Below are 19,605 nucleotides of genomic sequence, written 5' to 3' on the forward strand. Positions count from 1 at the left end.
CTATAGAACCATCACTGCAACTCAGTGGAATTTGATAAGTCATATAAACAGTAATATTTCATTAGCTGTTTGATACCTAATTAAATAAAGATAGTGTGTGTAATGGCATCAGATTACATTCTTTATATGTGTCTATCTGTAGAATGGTAACACTAGGTGCAGAGAAGTTGAGATCTTTCTTTGTATTTTGTCAAAGTTTGCCCTTGGCCTACTGTGTTTTCTGTTTTCCAGTGAGCACTAAAGATATCATTAGTAGTTTCATGTATGAAGATATTTTAATATACCCTCTCTTAAACTTTGCTTTAGTGTGGGAAGATTTTTTATCTTTCATCTAATTTTTAAAGATGTCTTATTTAAAGACCATGTTTCAATTTTTTCCTTTTATAATTTTATGAATTTCATAATTAAGCCCTTAGAGAAATTACTGCTGATTCCATCTTCTTATAACCCAAACACAAAATATTTAATTTTTTATTGTTTTGAAGTACAAAATCACTTGACATAGACAGTGTAAGAAAGCAAGTAGTTTCTGTAAGAAATCTAAAGGAAAAGAGGAAAAAACTCAGTTTGAAATAGAATTAGAGTTAATTTTAAGATGAACTCTTAACCAATAAACCATTATTAATTCCTTTTTCAGCACTGTTTTTTATGTATTTATTCTCCAAACAACTTGAAGAGATAGGCAGTGTTCTCATTTGTTAAGAAAGACATAAAACTCAGACTAGTCATGTGATTTGGCTGTGTTAATTAGTTTTCTGAGCCAAAATTCAAAGTTTTATGTTTTTATGTCATATATGTAACAACTCATATTGAAGTCCTTCACATTCAGAGTTATAAAAACATAGCTACTGAGTCAGATTATGGACTGTGCCCTGTGATATTTATTAATACTGTCCTCCCGTTGTTCATCGATTTGCTCGAGCGGGCCCAGTAACATCTCCATTGGAGACTTTGTTGTTACTGTGTTTGGCATATTGAATACATCACAGGTAGCTTGCCAGGCTCTGCCGTGCGGGCGAGATACTCTCGGTAGCTTGCCGGGCTCTCCGAGCGGGGCAGAGGAACTTGGGTCGGCCATGTTGGCTGCATGCAAGGCAAATGCCCTACCGCTGTGCTATCATAAATTATAATTTTAATTAATATCTAATAAAATTATATCATTTATGATTTCAGTGACCTGGCACTGCCCTAGTTTTTTTCATCATTCAACACATTTGATCATAATATCTGCCCACGGAAGAAGCTACATTTGTTATCCTGTGTTACTCAGTCAAAACCCATTGAAGAGAAAAGAAAAGTAATTTGCTAATGATCCCATTGTCATTCTATAACAGAATTGTTCATTGGTTCTTATGTCTTTCATTTTAAAAGTCTAGTTGAGAGCCATTATCTACCATTGTTGCCTTTCTTGAGAACATGCAAAACGTTGTTTGCTGAGGAATATCTACCTATAATTTGAAGGTCTTTTTTCATATCTATAATATATTGCGCACATGAAAAGTTACTCCCAGTGAGTTTTTAACCTGAATTTAAAGACAAATATAAACTGTGTTCTGTTGATATAACCAATGCAAATATTTATGTTAAACATAATGACTTGCCAGATATATAAACAAATTCAATAAGGTTCTTGTTAATTGATATTTTTACTATTAAATAGGTCCATCCATACACTAGTCAGAAGTGAGTCTTTAAATGTAAATTAGATTTCATTAAAATTTAATGAAGTTTTAAAATTTAGTTCTACAGTCACACTTGATATATTTTAAGTTCTTAGTAAGCACTTTTGTCTGATACTTAACAGATTAGACTATATGAAGTTCATTTACCATAGCAGGGGTGGGTAATACCCATCTGTATATGACCTACTAAATCATATGGTGTTGCCCTGGTACATGAGGGAAAAGGCACTTGTGCTCCTTGCTGGCTGCTTGCAGCCCATCAATCTTATTGTTTGGACCTCAAATGCTATAAATATCCAAATTACCCTTGGCAGAAAAAACTTCCAACCCTTGCATCACAGGTATTGAAATAGATATTATAGAAAGATACAATAGAAATACCTGTTTTCCACTACTGGACCAAAATGTTAGTAGTTCAATTCTGAAGATCTCGAAGATATATTTTGGTTAGATTTCGGAGCCACACCAAAAGCTACTCAGCGCCAACTATTGGCTCTATAGTCAGAAATGAACCTTGGCATTCTTAGGGGTCCATACAAGGTGCCAGGGAATTGAACAAGCAGCTTCATGCAAAGTAGGTGCCTTAACCCATATGCTTTCTCTTGGGTCCCAGTCCTGCAGATTCATATTGAAAGGTATTAAGGTCTTAATACAAAAACATTTCATTTAAATGCCTGTGGTTTTTAACTTGCTCTGGGTCTTTCAGTGTAATAATCCGAAGTGAATCAGCAAGCTGTGTCTAATTTTGTTTTTTGGTGAGATAGGAATTACTTTATATTTTAAAGTATAGTATATTTACACAACATTATAAATACCTACATAATTACCTTGATTTTTGAAAAGTCAAAAATACTTAGTTTCACCCTTTCAAGAAAATATTTACAGACCCTAAATCTAGAGCATAATAAAGCAATTAAAAAATAAGTACTGAATGCACCGGTGGTAGGAATGACAGAAAGTATTAGAGAAGTGTAGCACAGCACATATAGTTCAAGTGACTGACCTGGACATGTTATTCTGCTAGGAAAAGGCATTATAATTTGCTTTACTTATTGGTCATTCTTCTTTCAGTGATCCATATCAGTGAAAAGGAGTTGAGCCTTAATAATTCTTTCTAAAACTTTGTATGCCTTCCTGCTTTCAGAGGTGTTGGGAAGAAGCAGGGGGAGGGTGAATTTACCCTATCTGGGTATGGGGAAAGTTACTGTAATGGCTTGTTTTGCACTGAATTAAGTTGAAGCTTGTTTCAGCCACAGCCCTGACAATGCAGAGGAATCACGAGTAATTTAGAGTGAACATCAGGCTATTCAAAAGTGACTTCCATGGTTTTCAGAGATCCTTTTCCCCAGGCTCAAGACCATGCATGTTTTGTTCACTCTGGCAGGCAGTGAGCTTTCTGTCAAGGGAGCTGGGGAATTTTTGCATCCCTCTCATCGTTGGTTTCCTGGAAAAAAAAATGGGGAGAGAATGATGCTTGTCAGTATTATCCCTAAGGTCCCATTTCAGTCATTTATTTGGCACTCAGTGGTGTCTTTTAATAAATGTTTTTACTAATCATTGTTTCTAGACTTGCCTATGAAAGATTGTGGAGAAATTAAAGAATTTGTAATTATTTGTCCTTAAAAGCAGAGAGGCTCTGTTTGGGACCTGGAACATTCTCCAGGAGCTGTGGGGCCTCCAGCGTTTTTTTTCTTTGTTGCTGTGTGCTATAAGATGGTGCTGGGGGGCGGGCTATGGGTGGGAGGGATACTGGGATCCGTGATGCTAGGAAATGGGCACTGTTGGAGGGATGGATATTCTAAATAAATAAATTTTTAAAAATTGCAAAAGCAGACAGGGTGGAGTGATAGCACAGCAGGAAGGGTGTTTGCCTTGCACTCGGCCAACCCGGGTTCAATTCCTCCATCCCTCTCAGAGAGCCTGGCAGGCTACCAAGAGTATTCCACCTGCACAGCAGAGGTTGGCAAGCTCCCCCTGTTGTATTTGAAATACCAAAAACAGTAACAAGTGTCACAATTGAGATGTTACTGGTGCCCGCTCGAGCAAATCAATGAAGAATGGGACTACAGTGCTACGGTGCTAAAAGCAGAGGAACCATAATTCCAATTAAAATGGTTTTGTGTGCACTCCTCTGCCTCCAATCAAACAGATTGTGAATTTTGTATTTCACCAAACTCACATGTTCTTTAAGGGTGGGGACTTAATATTTTGCAACTTTCTGACTTCACTCAGATCAAAGCTAAGGAAAGATGTTTGTTGCTAGTCAGAGTTTTGTTTCATTCTGCTAGAGATGTAGCGTGATGAGTCTTAACATGATGTTCCTTAGTGGTTGTGTTGACATAATATTCTCCAAATATACTTAATTATAAAGAAAATGAAGTTGTGTGTACAAAATAGAATTATTTTATATACAGACTGACCTAATTATGAGCTGACATAAGTACCTTGGTTCTTAAGCATATATATTTTTTTCTTTTTTTTTTCTTGCTTTTTGGGTCACATCCGGCGATGCACAGGAGTTACTCCTGGTTCATGCACTCAGGAATTACTCCTGGCGGTGCTCAGGGGACCATATGGGATGCTGGGAATCGAACCTAGGTCAGCTGCGCACAAGGCAAATGCCCTACCTGCTGTGCTATTGCTCCAGCCCCCTGAAGCATATATTTTTAAAACAGTATATAAAAATCAGGAATTGAAAATAGAGTACAATATTCTCAGTGCTTGCCTTGAATGTGTGAGGCTCAGGTTTGATCCCTACCACTCACAGAGTCCCCCAAACACTGCCAGGAGAGACACGCAAATACAGAACCCTGAGAAGTAGCCAACCAGCACCAGGGGTGGTCCATAAACCAATAAAACCAAAAACGAACCATAAGGTATATAAATCTTAATGACCGCGGAAGAACAAAATCAAGTATGGCTAGAGGTTATACCTTTGACTTTTCTTATTTGCTGCCTTTGCTGTCTAATATTATCATCAACTATAGCATGTATTGCTAAATAATAGCTGAACATATCATTGAACTTTTAGCTTTCCTTATAAGTATGAAGAACTTGTAAAATTCCTGATCCTGATGAAAGAGAATGGTTATCCAGTTTAGAACTTTTTCCAGTGTTTTTAGGAAATTGTTGCATTTAATGTGACTTAGTTTGTAACTACAGGACAAAGTCCATACTAAGCAGTAAATAACAAAATTACATTACAGGACTGGAGCAATAGCAGAGCGGTAGGGCATTTGCCTTGCACACGGCCGGCCCAGCTGACCCGAGATCGATTCCTCTGCCCCTTCTAACCGTGACATATAATGCTAAACACAGTAACAACAAAGTCTCACAATGGAGACGTTACTGGGCCCACTAGAGCAAATCGATGCACAACGGGAGGACAGTGCAGTGCTACATTACAAATGAAATACATGAATAACCAGACATTTTAAATTCAGAATATAGCTCCTAACCACGCTTATTTTTACCACCTGAAAGTATTTAGAACTGTGTGGTGACTTTGATTAACATAATGAATGAGAGGGTTTAGGAGAAATAGCTGAACGCTAGAAAAATATGCTCCACAGCAGCCTATAAAGAAGATCAGGCCCAGAGTAACTGTAGTTCTCCCTTCCCTCCCTTCTCTCAGAATCATGGAAGATAGGAAGTCACCCAGAAGCACAGGTTTGTCCTCTCCCATTCTTTATTTGCATTGTAAATAAAATCTCTCATACATAATAGTAGCATTTTTTTCCTTCTTGTTAGTAAATGATTAAGAGGAAAAGAGTCTCAGTCTTGGTGCTCAATAATGTTCCTGAGAACCTTGAAGACATTGTTACTCTTTCGTCCAAAAACAGGTTCCAGTTTGTAGTAGTTAGGAGAACAAGCACTTCCATTCTCAGTTTCAGATTGGATTGCTGAGATAGAATGCACGTTCCTGGAGAGCAGAGGACAGATCTGGCTCTTGGATTTCTCAGAACTTTCCATAGTGCCCAGCAGACAATTCACTATTGAGAAGGCTTTCTTCTTAGAGAAATATCAATGTCGCCACTGTTTTTAAATACAGTTCTGGATCTGGAGCCAGCTTTCTGGGTTCAAATTTTAGTTATTTGATTCTACATGCCTCATATTGATTACTCTGAAACCCTACCTTTTTAAGGTTGAGATTAAATGAGATAACATAAGTAAAACAACGCAAACAGCAATGTTAAGCATTGTAGCACTGTAGCACTGTCCTCCAGTTGTTCATCGATTTGCTCAAGTGGGTACCAATAACGTCTCACAACAAACTGTGAGACTTGTTCTTACTGTTTTCAGCATATCATATACGTCACGGGTAGCTTGCCAGGCTTTGCCATGCTGGCGAGATACTCTCATAGCTTGCAGGCTCTCCGAAAGGGGTGAAGGAATTGAATCCGTGTCGGTTGGGTTCAAGGCAAAGGCCCTACCTGCTGTATTATTGCTCCAGCCCAATGTTAAGATATTAATATTAAATTATATATATTTGTATCACTGTAGCAAATCAAAATCCCATTGTTCATCGATTTGCTTGAGTGGGCACCATTAACATCTCCATTGTGAGACTTCTTGTTACTGTTTTTGGCATATCAAATACACCAGGGATAATTTGCCAGGCTCTGCCGTGCGGGCGGGATACTCTCGGTAGCTTACAAAGTATTAATATTCTTGGAATCCTGCTCTACTGAACTCATTATTAGTATTTTCCTGCATAATTCTCTATGACATATTTGCTCTTAAATAGACTTGGCAATTTTATTTACCAATCTATGTCAAATAATAAAAACAACTCTTATTACTCCAGGTATTTTATATAAATTTCTAGCAGTTTTCAGTTTCTTTATTACTAGTATTTTGTAGTAAAATGTGTACTAAAATGTCCATGTTTCTGGTAAAATATTAATAATAAGGATTAAAAGTAGTGAACTTCATTTTACACAAATCAAACATGGTTTTAGTAAGATGCCTACTTACTGTTTTACAAGGAGAGCTGGGGCATCATTCCTTCCCTTCTTTAGAATACTTTTGTTTGGCTTTGGGGGCCACACCTGTCTCTGTGCTTAAGGTTCACTGTTAGTGGTGATAAGGGATCCTGCATCACTTGTGATCAAATCTGGGGTTCGTGCAATCAAGGCATCAACTCAGAAGTTTATTAAGAAATTTGTTCTGTTTCTCTGGCCCCTAGAAATAATTTTTGGATGGTTTTGTTTAATTCCTATGTGTTAAAACTTAGAACAGTCTTACATTCACAGCAAAAGTGAAAGCAAATTAGTGATAGCCCACAGTTCTTCTGTTGTCACAAACAGATAACCTCCCCCATTATCAAACTCCCAAGAAAGTAATGCACTCCTCATAATTGATAACCCCTCATTGATGACCAATAGCAGTCAGAGTCCCTGGTTTACATAAACATTCACTCATACTGCTCTACACTCTGATTTTGGACCATTGTATGGTGCCACCATTATAGGATGAAGAGCATTTTCATTTTCCCAAAGATCCTCTATTGAATGTTCAACTTAAAGTTTCTGCACCCGCTACCCACACTCTAGCCCCCATTGCAGTCATGGTGTATAATTTTAAGAATATCCTGTTGCGGGGGTCATAGACTAGGCAGCTTTCTCAGTTGAGTTTCTTTTACTTAAGTAGACACAATTTAGATTCTTCATGGCTTGCATCTTTTCATGGGTTGACATGGCTCATTTCTTTTTATTGCAGAATCATGTTCCATTTTATAGGTCTACCACACTTCATTTATTCATTCACCCTCTGAAGGGTATCTCAGTTGCATCTAAGTTTTTGATAGTTGTGGGGGAAAAAGCAGTTATAAACATCAGTGCAGAATTTATAAGAACTTAAGTTTCCAGTTTCTTAGGATATATATCAAGGAGCGCTTTTTGCTATATTTTGGTAAGTGTATATTTAGTTCTGTTTTTTTTTTCAAAGGCCAAATCTGGGGGCTAATATAAAAATACAGTGGGTAGGGTGTTTGCCTTGCACATGGCCAACCTGGGTTCAACAGTATCCCATATTGTCCTGGGAATAATTTCTGAGAGTGGAGCCTAAAGTAACCCTGAGCATTGCCGGGTATAGCCCCTAAAAAAGAAAAATTAGCCAAATTTTTCTTCCAATGTGACTATATGTTTTTTTCTGCCAGAAATGTGTAGTGTTCTTATTACTTCATATCCTTGCCAACATGTTGTGGTGTCAGTGCTCTGGATTTTATATTCAGAAACATATATTATGGCATCATGATATCTCATTGTTTTGATTTATACTTCCTTGATGATATAAGGTGTATTATATTTTCTCATATCATCTTATTTGCCAGCATGGTGTGATATCTTTAAATCTGTGGTACAGTTTAAAACTTAGTGTTTTTTTATGTTGAATGTGATGCATTTACGTATTTTAGGTAACAATCCTTTATTAGGGTCTTTTCCTAATATTTTTTTCTAGCCTGTGGCTTTTCTTTTTTATCTTCATATGGCAGTATATCAAAAAGCTGACATTTTAAAAATTTAATAGTGTTTATCTTGTCAGTTATTTCTTTTGTGGACTATGCCTTCATGTTTTGTATTTTGTTTTAGAGAAAACTCAGTAGGCTAGAGTGTCTGCTTCTCTATGCAGCAAGCCTGCGATTGAGCCCTGGTGCCAATTGATCTCCTGAACACAGAGCTGGTCATTTCCATCGGTATGCACACACGCACCCACACACATTCAAGTAAAGGTGATCACCAACCCATGTACATTCCTCCTATGTATTCTAATTTTATGATTTTTTAAATTTTATATTTAGGATTGTGATGATCTATTTTGATTTATTTTTTAAAAAATATTTAAGTTCTATGCTTAGATTTCTTTGTAGATATCCAGACATTTTGATCAGTTTATTGAAAAGATTTATATTGTTTTATTATATTTACCTTTACTTCTTTGTCCAAGTTGATTCTTTTTTTAAATATGAGGCTATTTCTTTTGTCTCACTCTTTCCCCCCTCTTACTAGCCCACCCTTCTACCCTTCCCTTCCCTTCCCTTCCTTCCTTCCTTCCTTCCTTCCTTCCTTCCTTCCTTCTGTTCTTCCTATTACTGCTGTTTTATAGACACTCTTGAATTCAGGTAGTCTTAGAACTTTGTTGATTTCTTTGAATACTGTTAGAATTATTTGGCTCTTTTGTCTCTATAAATTTTTGGACCAGTTCGTTAGTGTCCACAAATAACTTGCTGGGATTTTTATTAAATTGCTTTGAATCAAGTCTTGGAAGTTTCTTTTTTTATGTGAGTTTCTCTCTAAGTCCCTATAGGTTGATTCTTGTGGAGATATAATATTGGAGAGGCAGAAAATTATTGTCTTGCTCTAATACTACATTCACCATAAAGCTTTAGTTTATTATCTAAAAAAGAATAGATATTTCAGAGTAGAAAATAATAATACCATTGATAGAAATTATATGTTATATATCTAGGTGTGTACATAAATGTTTCTGTAATATCTTCTGAATGGGCGATTATTTTAAATACTTTCAGCTTTGATATGTTTATAATTGCTGTGAGGAAAGACAAACCGAACCAAGAGAATAGTTAGTAGCAAGGAAAGCACAATTAAAATATTCTATTTTATGTCCTGAAAGTTTTATCAGTGCTCTTTAAAAGTTGATCAATGCTCTTTAATTTTCATGTATTTTGAGAAAATGGTAATCCTCTAAAAGCCCTTCATATTATCCTTATAATATGTACATCTACCTTATTTCAATATGAAAGTTCATTAAGTAAAGATCTTGTTAGAAACTTTTTAAAATTGTCTTTGATTATCTGTGGGATTGTCGGGATTCTCATCTTATTAGTAATTGAAGAGGTTTTCTCTTGTCCCGTTTTTTCTAATAGACTGGCTGGGTTTGAAGTTTCTTACTAAATGTTTTTCCATTTACATAATAATGGATCCTATTAAAGCTTTTATAAAATCACCCTTTAAAAGGTGTGGATAAAATGAAGAGTGACTAAAAGAGAACAAGTCTCCAATTATTATTGATAATTGCAGAGCTTGCTGAGATGGCTTTTTGTCAGAAATAAAGTAGCCAATTCTTGGGCCTTTTCTTTCAGGATTCTCAGTTGAAATTGCAAATTAGATTTTTTTTTTCTCTTCCTTTGGTAGGCATTAGCATCCTATTCTAATTGCTAAAGAACTCTGATTTCTCTGGGAAATGAAGAACAGTAGTCATCATCTTATGAAGGCAAAGGGCTTGAAAACTTGAGTGAATGTGGTCTTTCCATCTCTGGAGTGCATTATTTGTGAAAGTTGTGCTCATTAACTACAAGTATTAAAGAACGTAGGAAAAATGGTTAAACAAATGTGATGGTATGTTAATCCACACAAGAATCAAGAAGCTTTTTGTTTTTGAAAGGAGCTATATGTTCTGCTTCCTATAATTTCCTTATTAATTTTTCATAGCTTTCCATTTCTTTGTTCTACCTTAATAGAATAGATTTATTTTAAAAGTGAGTGACAGAGAGAAATTCAATTTAAGGCAGAAGCAAAAGGGATGTGATCTTTCAAAGAGTCCCCTCATTAATGTGCTTTTTATCATGCTAATTAGATTTAAATTGTTTATTTGAAGATTAAAAGCAGAAAAACTGAGGTAAATCTCAACCATTAAAAATACCAGAAAATTTGAGAAAAGTATTAGAACAATCATAATAAACAGAATCTTGAACCAATAAGGGAAAATACTAGAATACAATGGATAATAGGACAGAACATAAAAAGATTCTCACCCTAGTAAGACAAACATCTGGGGAAATATTTTTAAAAATTTTTGTTTTAATTGTTTATGAATGAAGTGCAAACTTGAACATCAAGTAAGACCACCAAAATACCAGTGAAGTATCACAATTAAAAATAAAATTTTAAATATTCTGTGCTTTTGAGTTTTATGCAGTAGTTATTATCACACATGACTGCTTGGAGAATAAATTTGTTTTACCATCTGGAGAGGGTTTATGAATGCTCGTAAATTGTGACCTAGTTGAGTCTATTACCCTATACATGAAAATATTTAATGGCCTTTCCTAAAAACTAAAATGTGGGGCAAGGACATTCCTCAGAGTGGTAGAACATAGTCCCTGCGTCCTCCTGGTGTGTCCCTGGCATTACATGCCTTGCTGGCAGACACCAGCTAGTGGACATGTATGTCCCCAACATCATCAGACCAAGCATGGAAAGTTTCAGTCTGCATGGTGGGGCATGTGTGATCTGGGATGCAAGTACCACTAGGAAAGCTCCTATTAAGTTTTTCTTTAAGTTTATGGTCAAATACTTTTCTGTGACACTGTTTTACAACTAATATTGAGACTATCATAATATTTCATAGAAAAGTCACATAACTATTGCTGTATTTGTATAATTTACCCTTCAAAATTATATTCATGAAGAATGCCTAATGTTGACTGATCTCTATTATTTTATTAACCAATCTAGAGTAGTTTGAAAATTGTAGATGATTAGGCCATTGCTAATGGCCTATTGAATTTGTTTGCCAAATATTTTTATTTCTGTAATTTTCAGTTTTTATTGTGATTTGGTCTTGGTTTTTGATCCAAATCCAAAATATTGGGGGCTATTTTCAACTCAGTTTTCAGATTGCAGTGGAGATGGGGAAGAAGATCATACCCTGAATCGCTAAGGGGACCTTATGGGACCACTGACCAAAGCCCAGGAGTCTCTGGGAGCTGTGGAAGAAACTGTTGATGGTGCTAATTTAAAGATAATGAAGGCCCTTGAAGTTGGAGGAAGTTCTTGCCCCATTTCAGTCCTTTAACCCTTTGCTGATGAAAGAAGTAATCACTGCTACTCTAAAATATGACCTAAAATATATATCTACCCAGTGGAAGTATCTGTGAACATATTCAGTCTGAGAAATCCATCTCTTCACTCAGTGAAGGACCCATCCCCCATTTCCTACTACCAAGATATGTGAAAACTCCTTCTCCTTTGCTTTTTGCCTCAGGTTCTATAACAAAGAACTCAGACCCTTCCTAGTTTTTTTGGAGAATTTAGTACACTATTTATTCTACATACATATTATTAAATGCATTTTTCCCTCACTGACCTGTGGGATATAACACTGTAACACTGTCCTCCCATGGTTCATCGATTTGCTTGAGTGGGCCCAGTAACATCTCCATTTTGAGACTTGTTGACACTGTGTTTGGCATATTGAATACATCACGGGTAGCTTGCCAGGTTTTGCCGTGCAGGTAAGATACTCTTGGTAGCTTGCTGGGCTCTCCAAGAGGGGCGGAGGAATTGAACCCGGCTCAGTCAGGCTGGCTGCGCACAAGGCAAATGCCCTACCACTGTGCTATATTTTTCCAGCTAGATAAGAGTCAAGTGGGGTGGGGGATTTTCTGCTGTGTTCTGACCTACCTGTCTTGTCTTTTGGTTATTTTGACATCAAAATACTTTCTAGATCAAGATGAAAAATTAAATTTCTATTCTGTTGTAGAATCTTGTGTTAGTGGTCAGTGTTAATGAGAGCAAATAATTCAAGAGGCATATCTGTTTGAAGCCACTTTAAGGCCTTTTGAAAATTATTTGAATATTTAATTTTGTTATTGTTTTGTTTAGACTGAATAATGAGGGGAAATATCTAGAGCAAATGAAGGAATAAAAAAAGAAAATATTTTATAAAGATATTTCTAATAGAATTTTTGTGGTAGTGAAGATTGGCAAATTTTGCCTGGGAACATTAGACCCAAACTAAATAGCGTTCTTTCTCTACTGTGTCAGAATAGTCACTATGCCTATCTATATGTCAGGCATAGAAAAGTTAAATATTTTATGACAGCTTTATTTGATCTGATTTTATTTCATTTTATTGCCTTGTAAAATAAATATCTATGGAATAGATTAACCTTAATTTATAATCTGCATATCATACATAATTTGTTCAAGACAGACATTTTAAAGAGCTGCTGTAATTTAAATATTACATGCAAGAATATAAATTTGAGGTAGTAATATATTTATGTGCTTATTGAAAGAAAAATTCTTACTATTTATAGTTAGCTGTTTGACATATGAGCTTTATTATCCATAGTTAATCACATTTGAAATTCACATGTTCCAGTCAAGTATATCACTATCAACAAATACTTTATTGTTCTTAAGAGTTTCTACTTACTTGTTTATGGTTTATTGGTTTGGCGGTCACACCAACTAGTGCCCAGGGCTTACTCCTGACTGTGTGCTCAGGGTACCATATGTGTTGCCAGAGACCCAACCTAAGCTAACCATGTGCAAACTGGACCACAGAAACCTGGGTTTGCCTTATCTCCCTTACTATCTCTGCAGCCCCATGTTTAGGATTTTTAATGTACTTTCCTATTCTTCGACCTAGTATGTTTTATATACTGTCATTTTACAATGGAGATGGTGGTCAGGAGAAGTGGACAGATCCGTCAGTTATGACAGCACAATTCTTAGACTTAGGTTTGTATTTGTTGTTTCGATCAACACAGGCATTTTAAAGAGCTGCTATAATTTAAATATTAATCAAGGTGTGATTTGTTGAAGACAGGCATTTTTTTAAGAGCTTATCACTTCTATCACTTCTAAAGAAAGATAAATATGCTAAGTGACTTATGATGGGGATTAGATCTAATGATGGGTGGAGGTACAGGAACTGTCTGTAAATATCCAGAGCCTAAATAACTGTCCATGACCTTTTATATCTTAATTTCAGAGGTAGCTCTTGAACCTAATGACTACCTGTCCAGAGAAAATATTATATTCTACAGTTTGGAGTTTTTTAAAAGGCAATTAAAATCATACATGGAGACAGATTTTAAATAAGAGATAATGAAGATCTATAGCAAATCAACTCTTTCTTTAATTTTCAGCATAGAAAATAAAGGGCAGACCTGTTCTTTCAGTTGAGCTGATTAATTTTAATGTCATAAAATTTTAATACCTTTAAGAATTTAAGAGCTGAGATATGAAGCATTGTATTAGTTTTTTACTTATACTTCCAAATATGAAAGAAAGCAATATAATTGTCGATTATTCAAACACATTAAAAGTGACCATCAATATGACTGCTAAAAAATTCACTAAAATATTTGCAAATTTTCATAGTCAGTATTTGATTTTTGCCAATAAAAATTATTTCATAATTTCAATGTTCTACTTACAAAATTGTTTTTAGAGATAGTATGGGTTCAAATAGAATAATTCACTATTTTCAAAAATATCACTGTTAAATTATCTACTCTTTAATGAGAATGTTACTATAGTGCATAACATCTCAGGAAAATGAAGTTTTTGGTGAATTTAGTTTACATCATCAAAAAGGTCAACCTTTTTTGCTCTTTTCCATACTGATACATCTTTAAAATTCTGACTCAATGGACTTGTTATTCTGTAATGCTTCAAAATGAGTTAATTCCTACAAGAATGCACATCATCTCGAGAAAAATGAATAGCAAGCAAGTTCTTTCAATTCTATTCAGTTGCAAGTTCAGTGCTTGCCTGGAAGTACTCAGAAGTTTGAGATTATCACTGTACTATATCATTGACTTGGATGTCTATCCTGAGGATTTAAATATACTTCAGTAACAAGCTGATCACCTGTTTGAAATTAAATCCGTTCTCTTATTTAAGCATACTATACTACGATTTAGTAGTTGCACAAATATTTGTAAAATAATTATCTAAAAGCATAGCCCGTTTCTTTCCGGGGAGGACAGCGTTTTTGCTTAGGCACCATTTCTGGCTCTACACAGCAGGTATGGCATTTGCCTTGTACGCTGCCAACCCAGGTTCGATTCCTCCGCCCCTCTTGGAGAGCCCAGCAAGCTACTAAGAGTATCCTGCCTGCATGGCAGAGCCTAGCAAGCTCCGGTGATGTATTTGATATGCCAAAAACAGTAACAACAAATCTCACAATGGAGACGTTACTGGTGCCCGCTTGAGCAAATTGATGAACAATGGGAGGACAGTGCTATAGTGCTTCACTCTTAAGTGACCCCTGGTATTACCAGGAGTCACACTAGGACAGCTGCGTTTTAGGAAGCCCCTTCCCTCTTAGACTTTCTCTCTGTTCAAGAACAAAAGGCGGTATCTAAAAGTAATGTTGATAATGGTGGAAAGGTTTCACTGAATAAAAATCATTACTTTATAGTCTATAATTTTCTAGAAGAAGAACAAGGGCTGAACTAGATTCATCCTCTAGTTTTAGGAGAATGAGAGTCATTAAAGTTTGTAAGGTAATCTGTGCAAGAGTTTTTTATTTAATTAAACTTTAGTCTTTCCTATGATACTTTATTTTTAATACTAATTGATATCTTTAAATGTTTGCACCCTATTTCCTTTCTTTTTATACTGAGCCCATCATAAAAAATTAATAAATAGTTGTTGTAAGTGAACAGTAAAATAAATAAATAAAATAAAAGTATTGTTGGGCTTTGTCAGAATTCTCTTTTTTTTTTCTCAGATAAGGAGAGCTGCAAGAAACTTTGTTGAAGGAAACTTTTGGAGGAGTATAAGCCTTGCTTAGCAGATTTTGTAGTATATAAACCTAGTTTTGAAAACTTTCTTCAAGTAATTAAGTTAAAATGCTACTTTCAGTAAATAAATATCACATATATTATACACTTTACTAATGGTTATATTATCTCAAAATACGTACATATATGTAGTTTAGGATAGGAACTGTCTTGTAACTTCGCTTGAGGTTTTTTATACGGGGTAAAGTATAATGAAGTTAACAATTATATTTTCATCAGATAATAATTTTATGTGTTCTCAGAGAAAAATTTACCCTAAAAGCAGTTGTGGATAAATTAAGTATTTTTGGTATTGATGCTGTTGTTATTTGGCGTCTCCATATGGCTGTGCTCAGTTCCTGGCAGGGATCGCTCTTGGTGGGCTACTGTTACCAAATGGAGTACCAGAGATCAAACCTGAGTCAGCTACATGCCAGTCAAGAGACCTACCCACAATACTATCCCTTCAGCCCCAGTAAGGTTCAAATTTATCACCATATGAGGCCCTGAATTTTGGGGAGGAAATTATTTTTTTAAGTATCTTTGTTTGCATTAAAATCAGTTTATGCCTCATGTTTTCCCTTTAGTGTGGTAATAATTGAATTTTTCTACTTATCACAAGATAAAGTATATTAAAAGAATCATCAGATTACTAGTAATAAAGGGTTCCTAAAATTGTTGTGAAAATTATTTTTCTTAGTTTATTGGCCTCTTTTAAGTTATTTGGCACCAACTTGAGAAAGACTTGACAGTTTATCAATGTCATGACAATATTTACGCATATTTCTGTTACAGTCTAGAAGCTTCTGTTTCGCTACTTAATTTAATTTTTTTTAAACAGCCTTTACAGTGGGGGCATAGTGTTCCACTTCTTAAGCATTTTGACTTCCTTGAAAAAGGTAAACTATGGAAAGGGGAAGAGCCTTACAGATAAATATAGCAAGTAATCAAAGGTCTCCATGAGTGACAGATAATATTTATGGAACTGTTAGTCTCTCATATATGATAAAAATATTTCTTTACTTCCTTAATGGTCCTTTGAAAAATCTGTAATCCCCATCTAATCATGTTACAGACTTGTCTGTCAGACCCTTGTGTTAGCAATTAGAAAAGCTTTATTACACAATGTAATTAAATATGGGTGTAGATAGCACAAATCTATTATTCTATCACAGATAGTGACAGAATAGCTAAATCTTTATCACTGTTGCTGAGTTTGATTTAAAATCTCTATTGGTGATATTGACTAGTGTGATAAAGGAGAATAATGCTAGAAAGGAAATGACTTAATACCAAGTTTTAAACTCTATAAATATTAGCATTAGAAAACAATTGACTTCTGAAGAATGATCCATTAACATAATAGATAATAAAAATTAAGCCAAGTTCTCCAAAGAACTAAATTTTGTCTTTCAAACATAACTAACTGCCAATAATTAAAAGCAAAATATTGCTAATTATAATGTGAATTTTTGACTAAATAGTATGATTTTTATATCTAACAGATGTCAGGTTATATTGCATCTAAAAATACAAACTTCAAAAATACAATGGTTATATACATGTAGATTAAAGTATATGTTATTATTTTCTTGATTTTCTTTTATGTCTTTATATCTTTCTTACCTATCTATAAAAATGAAAAAAAAAAACTACAGTAGCATATAGTAGAATATCAGGTTTTCACAAAATCTGAACTTTCCAGATTTAGTTTGGTTTTCTTTTGTTATCACTATTGTTTTGTTGTCAGGAAACACCTGGTGTAATCAAGGCTTACTTGGTTCTGTGCTCTTGGTGATTCCCAGGGCACCATGTTTGCTGAGGATTGAAGTTGTTCACATGCAGCCAACCCAAGTTTGGTATCTACAACTGAATAAGTTCCCATGAGCACCTCTAAGAGTGATCCCTGAACACAGAGCCAGAAGTTAGTGCTGAGGGAAGCCAATTATAGTGCAGAAAGCAAAAAGCACAGTAAAGTTTTCTTGTTATTTTATTGGTTTTCAGGAAAGTAAATTATTCAGTTGACTTGTGTTTCATATAGAGAAAAATAATTTCTAAGTTTCAGGATGAACTATTTCTCAAAGACCTAAGCAAATGAAATAATACAAAACAAGTCTTCTTAAACATTGTTACTCGTGACCTCCTTTTGCTGGAGAAATTTTTACACCACCCTAGGTGTGTAGGTATATAATATAGGTATACAAGTGAAACATCCACCAATAATCAAAAGAAATTTTTTTGTGAGGATAGGATATAATGGGATATAATATCCAATGTAAAACACTGTGTTGTGTGTTCCTGGTTACTTCATAAAATGCAGATTTCAACGGTAATGCCTGTGCTTTATTTATTGGGGGTGGGGGGAAGGGAAGTGTTTGGGGCCACACCTAGGAGTGCAGGAGAGCATTGTCAGTGGTGCTTGAGGCTTGCTCCCAGGTGCTCTCATGACCCCTGTTGCAAGTGCGGGGTGGGGGGAGGGCTAGGTGGGCCACATCTGGTGTTGCTCAAGACCTATCCTTGTCTCCGTGCTCCAGAGTGACTCCTGGAGGTGTTCAGGAGAATCATATCTTGCCCAGGAATTTGAATGGTTCCAGCAGGTGCATACAAAATAGGTGCTATACTTCCTGTGCTCTTTTTTCTGCGGCCTCCAAATGGCTTTCATAAAAACTGAAAGGCATATGCTTTACAAGACAGATTAACTACACCTTTTCCTGTTTCTGTTCTAGTGCACAGAAAGGCAGAATTCACCGGTTACATCACCAGGATCCTCTCCTCTGGCACAAAGAAGAAAGCCCCATCCTGACCCACTCCAGATCCCACACCTCAGCCTGCCACCAGTGCCTCCACGCCTGGATCTCATTCAGAAAGGCATCGTTCGCTCTCCCTGTGGCAGCCCAACTGGCTCACCAAAGGTTAATCAATTTTATTACAAACACAGATAATAATTTTTATGAGACAGTTACTGATCAGGGTCTTTTAAATCTCACTACTCATTTCTGGTGCTCTCAATTGTGTATGATCAACTTTAATGAATTTTTTGTCGTAAATCTGTTATTATAGATCTTGCTTTATAAGTTACATGATTTTTCAGAGAGCACATCTTTGTACCAAATCATCCCACTGATTTGCTAAATATCTAAGCTTGTATTAAAAAAAAAAAAGTACTTATAGTTATTCTGTAAAGCTGATTTAATGGGTCATGGTATATATTAACACGACTGCATACTCATACAGTGATATTTTACACATATTTCATAGTGCTGTGACAAGAATAATGTGATAGGAGTGTATTTGCATAAGGGCTTAAGGTATAATAAATTATAACCCATATTTCAGTGTGATTCATAAGGGGGAATTATATGTACTTTTTATACCTGAATGAATTAATGACAAAAAATTACAATACTCACAAAGGTAACTGCATTACTGTTTAATATTAAGAACTTAATTCTAAGTCTGTAAATCTAAGCCTATAATTTGTTTTAGTTCCATGTAATTTTTTTCAGATTTGATAAGGGCACATTGAGTTTTATTGGCTATATGATTTTTTAGAATTAAATTCCACCTAATAATGTTCTCTTTTTTAAAAAATTAGTTGGAAGCACAGTGTTTTAGTAATAATATTTGGTATATCATAACTTAGTTGGTTTTAAGAACATGTTAAGACTGTTTTCATAGTGAATTATGTAAAGCACAGTTCCTTTTTTGTGTGTTTTTTAACAAAGCAAACTGATCATCAGCTGAGTATCCATAATAAAAATACAAGCAATGAGAGCCACATAGATTCAATTCAAGAGCAGTTATTTTCATAATAACTAATAAAAATAGTCTTTTGTTTATTTTAAAGATAGTACAATTTAAATAATATAAATAATGCAGCATAGTTTTTGCAATTTTGTACTACTCTGATAATATGAGTAATACAAACAATCATAGCATGTATTCTTTTTTCTAGTTATTCTTTATGCAATGACAAACACAAAAATAATATGGCTTTCAGTCTTCCAGAAGTTTTATTACAAATCAGATTGCTCCTAAAAAAGTAAAAGCAGCTTTTCCTTATAAACTAAATCTCAGAAATGTATACATAAATTATTATGTTGCATACTTTTATAATTTTAAAGTTGACAAGCCAAAATCATAAGTTTGATCTGCTTTTGGCATTAAACTCAATAAGTATATATATATATATATATACTATATATATATATATATATATATATATATATCGGATGAGCCCGGCAAGCTACCGAGAGTATTCGATATGCCAGACACAGTAACAACAAAGTCTCCAATGGAGACATTACTGGGCCCACTCGAGCAAATTGATGATCAACGGGAGGGCCTTTACTTTACTTTACTTTATATATATATGTG

General features: G+C 35.0%; 1 protein-coding gene across 1 annotated transcript in view; it reads left to right on the plus strand.

Annotated features, from left to right (window-relative positions):
* Positions 1 to 19,605, plus strand: part of CBLB (Cbl proto-oncogene B) — a 224,038-nt gene that overhangs the window by 161,040 nt on the left and 43,393 nt on the right. Inside the window, exon 11 of the mRNA XM_056109396.1 lies at positions 17,955 to 18,140. Within this exon, the coding sequence (XP_055965371.1) occupies positions 17,955 to 18,140 (186 nt within the window). The remainder of the gene's footprint in view (positions 1 to 17,954; positions 18,141 to 19,605) is intronic.

This window comes from Sorex fumeus, unplaced genomic scaffold, assembly GCF_029834395.1.
Source record: "Sorex fumeus unplaced genomic scaffold, SorFum_2.1 ptg000265l, whole genome shotgun sequence".
In the NCBI taxonomy this organism is placed as follows: domain Eukaryota; kingdom Metazoa; phylum Chordata; class Mammalia; order Eulipotyphla; family Soricidae; genus Sorex; species Sorex fumeus.